This window comes from Crocuta crocuta, unplaced genomic scaffold (assembly GCF_008692635.1).
Source record: "Crocuta crocuta isolate KB4526 unplaced genomic scaffold, BGI_CrCroc_1.0 scaffold949, whole genome shotgun sequence".
Lineage (NCBI taxonomy): Eukaryota > Metazoa > Chordata > Mammalia > Carnivora > Hyaenidae > Crocuta > Crocuta crocuta.
This window is the reverse complement of record NW_027531290.1, coordinates 143,090-147,365: the sequence shown is the minus strand read 5'-3', so window position 1 is coordinate 147,365 and position 4,276 is coordinate 143,090. Positions and strand designations below refer to the sequence as shown.

Genomic DNA, 4,276 nt, shown 5'->3' with positions numbered 1-4,276 from the left:
GTCCCTATTTTATATTCTAGTGAAGCCTTTTCTTTTGTTTTTACTAGGATATTACTTGAGTATAAAGCTAAATTTAAAGGTTATCCAATTCTTTATGTATATATGCAAGTAGTGGCTTTTTTTACATTCCTCTTCTTTTGTATGTTAATGCAATCATCTTTACAGGAGCTGTTAATGACATGGCTGCTAATCCTGGCTATTATGCTGAAATGGTTGAACAGTCCTTAGGGACCTGCAACTTGGCTACTGAAGAAATTGAACGTGATTTGCGTCGCTCCCTGCCTGAACACCCAGCCTTTCAGAGTGATACTGGCATATCTGCTCTGAGGCGGGTACTCACTGCTTATGCATACAGGAATCCCAAAATTGGATACTGCCAGGTATGACTTCATTGTGAGCACATCTGTGTACATATTCCAGATGGTAAAATCATATCAAATATAGCTCTATTAACTTGAAAATTGTGATTAGAAAGACAGAGGTTGGGCTGAGATTGATAGGGGGGTATTTTTAATCTAAGATGGTAGCAGGAATACTTAAAAGAATTGATATTTCATTACTTCATTTTTCTTTTACATTTAACNGCTAGGTGGTTAAGACTGTATAAAGATGAATCCTATAAGGATCCTGCCCTTGAAAGTATATTGATGAGTAAGCATTAAAACATATTCACTGGCAAATAAAAAGCACGTGGGACAAATTATTAAAGAAAGGTAAAATTCTATCAGGATTTATTATAGGGATAAATTATTTTCATCTGGAAGAATCAGAGAAGACTTTGTGGAAGAGGTCGTAGCATTTGTAGGGCCTAATAATTGATGAATTTTGGATGTATGGAGCTGAAATGAAAGAATGTTCTAGGTAGAGGGATCAGTGTAACCAAACACAGGTAGAGGTAAACATGGAATGGATGTAGAACATACATTTTGTTTATTAGAAATGTAGGGTGANGGGAAGGGGGGATGGGCATAGAGGAGGACACTTGTGGGGATGAGCACTGGGTGTTATGTGGAAACTAATTTGACAATAAACTATTTGTAAAAAAAAAAAAAAGAAATGTAGAGTGAATGAAACAAAGTAGATAGAGGGGAAAAAATCAAGTAGATTGGGATAGGTCACGAGTTTGAATTTTATTTTGTAGACAATGGGGGAATCATTGAAAAAATCCTTTAGGAGCACACTATATTAATTAGGGATGCTAGACTGCTAACACAAATAATCTCAAATAGGTAACAGCTTAAACACAAGAGAAGTTTCCTCAAAGGAATAAATAGAGAAGAGCAAGTATTTAAGTTCGTAGGCAGCTCTCATTCATGAGATTATTCAGGGACTTAGGCTGGCACCACTCCCTGTCATCTTCAAAACATGGCTTCCAAGATGCTCTTTCATTGCCATTACCATTCACAGGAAACAGGAGAGAGCATGGAGAAACAATTGTAGATTTTATTGGCTAGTAGGCCTAGAATGTGCATACATCACTTCATCCACATTCTGTGGGTCTTGGTCTTATGGCCACACCTGTTTACAAAGAAGACTGCAAAATATAGTGTGACCAAGCATATATATGTCCAGATACTATGGAAGAAGGGAGATTGGATTGTGGTAGATAGCTAGCAGTCTCAGCCACATATTCCTTTATAGTGGGCTGAGCACTTACAATGATTATGTATCAATCCTATCTATTCATTAAATCTTATCAATAGAGAATTTTTTTGAAAAGCTATTTAAGTGAATGGATCACCTAAATTACAAGTGTTTAGCATATTTTAGGATCTCTGAGAGGTTAAAAAAAAAAAGTGTAGCACTTCTTTTCTCAAAGAACTTACACTCAGAATCTGCAATGTTATCTATAGTAGTGTAGAGGCACCTTCAAAGTAGGTGGCACTTTCTTTTGACTTCTAAAAGATGAGAGCAAAGTTAGAAACATGGAGGGCACAAGGAAAATTATTCTGAGTTAAAGTAACAATATGAGCAATACCATTCATGTGAGAATAAGCCTGCCATGGAGATCAGACTGGCTAGATTTATGTTAGAATCAAGAAGTAAATAAGTTTGTGTGGGACAAGATCATGGAGAATCTTTCAAGCCTGGGAAAAGTCTGAATTTATTACTTTTGATCAAGAAGCCATGTGAGCTGTACTGACTCATTATTGATGGGACTAGTTGAGGAAGTTCTCATATGTTCCTAGTTTGTTGAGTGTTTTTATCATGAAAAGGTGTTGGATTTTGTCAAACCATTTTTCTTTGTCTATTGAGATAATCATGTGGTTTTTTTCCTTTTATTCTGTTAATGTCCTGTATTATATTGATTTATTTTCATATGTTGACCCTCCTTGTATTTCCAAGATAAATCTCCCTGGGTCTTGGTTGTATAATCCTTTTTCTGTGTAATTGGGTTCAGTTTGCTAGTATTTTGTTTAGGATTTTTACATTTATATTCATAAAATAAACTGATACATAGTTTTCTTGAGATACCTTTTTGATTTTAATATCAGGGCCTCCCTCATAGAATAAGGTGGATAGTATTTCTTCCTCCTATTTTCTGAAGAGTTTATAAGGGATTGATGTTAATTCTTTAAATGTTTGGTAGAATTTGCTAGTGAAGTCATTTGTTCTAGAGTCTTCTTTGCAGGAAATTATTTCATTACTAATTTGGTCTCTACTTCTTATAGGTCTATTCAGATTTTTCTGTTTCTCCTTGAATTGGTCTCGGTAGTTTGTGTTTTTCTAGGAATTAACCATTTTATGTCTAGATTATCTCATTAACCATTTTATAACTAGGTTATCTCATTTGTTAGCATATTCCCTTATAATCCTTTTTATTTCTGTTACGATTGGTAGTAATGTTCTCAGTTTCCCAGTTTTAATAATTTGAGTCTTTTCTGTCTGTTTTCTATTTTTTTGGTTAGGCTACCTAAAGGTATTTCAAGGTGTTTTGGTTTTTTTTTTTTTTTTCAGTTTTTTAAAAATTTTTTCAAAGAACCAACTTTTGGTTTTGTTGATTTTTTTTTTCCCTATTTTTCTATCCTATCATGTCCTACTTGTGAAGAACTTCAAGATTAACCAGAGGTGAGAGCTTAGGGCCTTTTCTTTTCTTTCTTGAGCATACACACAGCTCTGGGCATGCATAAACCCATATCATGCACATGGCCTTCTAGATTCCCAGGAATTTCTCAGAGGTTTACAAAGCCCTCTATGGATATCTCATTCCCCAGATTTTCATTTTAACCCTTTATTAGCCTATTACTTGATTCAACTTTTATTCACTGCCTTAGCAAGCCACATGTTCAACAAATGCCTCCAATTGTTTTCAACAAACACTCTGAGAGAAAGGATTATGTACCATGAACTCTGTGTCAGGTCAAATAAACACAGCCTTGTGAGTGGAGTCTTCATGTGGAAACCGCCAGACAGGTCAAATAATGACAGTTATGTGGAAATAGGGCTCTGAAGGAGCTCCAGCCCCTGTCTGGTCCCTACAGTGACTGCTAGGTGTTTTTACCATGATTGCTGGAGTGTTGGTTTTTAAGGCTACTGTGGAACTGAGCAGTGGGTATGGGTATCAGGGAATTTAAAATGTCAGAGATCTCACTGTTTTTACTGAGATTCAGCCATTTTATTAAATAAATGCTTTCTGAGTTGTTATAAGAGTTTGGTTAATTTTCAGAGTTCTGAAAAATTGATTCTGACAATATTTGCCAATGTTTTTTTTTTTTTAATGTTTTATTTATTTCTAGGAGAGATAGAGAGAGACAGCGTGAGCAGGGGAGGGTCAGAGAGAGAGGGAGTCACAGACTCTGAAACAAGCTCCAGGCTCTGAGCTGGCAGTCAGCACAGAGCCTGACGCGGGGCTCGAACCCACGAACTGGGAGATCATGACCTAAGCGAAAGTCAGACGCTTAACCGACTAAGCCACCCAGGTGCCCCTATTTGCTAGTGTTCTTGTTTCTTATATAAAGGAGAGCATTTTCAGAGGGCCTTAACTCTGCCATTTCCACTGATGTCCCCTCCCATTATGGCTTCTTTTATTTAATTTTTAATGTTTATTTATTATTTTGAGAGAAAGTGCACAAGCAGGGAGGGGGCAGAGAGAGGGAGACACAGAATCTGAAGCAGGCTCCAGGCTCTGAGCTGTCAGCACAGAGCCCAACGCAGGGCTTGAATGCATGGACTGCAGACCATGAGATCATGACCTGAGCTGAAGTTGGATGCTTAAACAACTAAGCCATTGTGGCTTCTTGCACAGGAAAATTGGTGGGGTAAAAACTAAACTTGA

The 4,276-nt window shown here is 36.9% G+C and overlaps 1 protein-coding gene across 1 annotated transcript in view; it reads left to right on the top strand.

The window, feature by feature from the left end:
- TBC1D8B (TBC1 domain family member 8B) overlaps window positions 1–4,276 on the top strand; it is a 55,664-nt gene that overhangs the window by 32,292 nt on the left and 19,096 nt on the right. Inside the window, exon 10 of the mRNA XM_077771489.1 lies at window positions 166–380. Coding sequence (XP_077627615.1) covers window positions 166–380 — 215 coding nt within the window. The remainder of the gene's footprint in view (window positions 1–165; window positions 381–4,276) is intronic.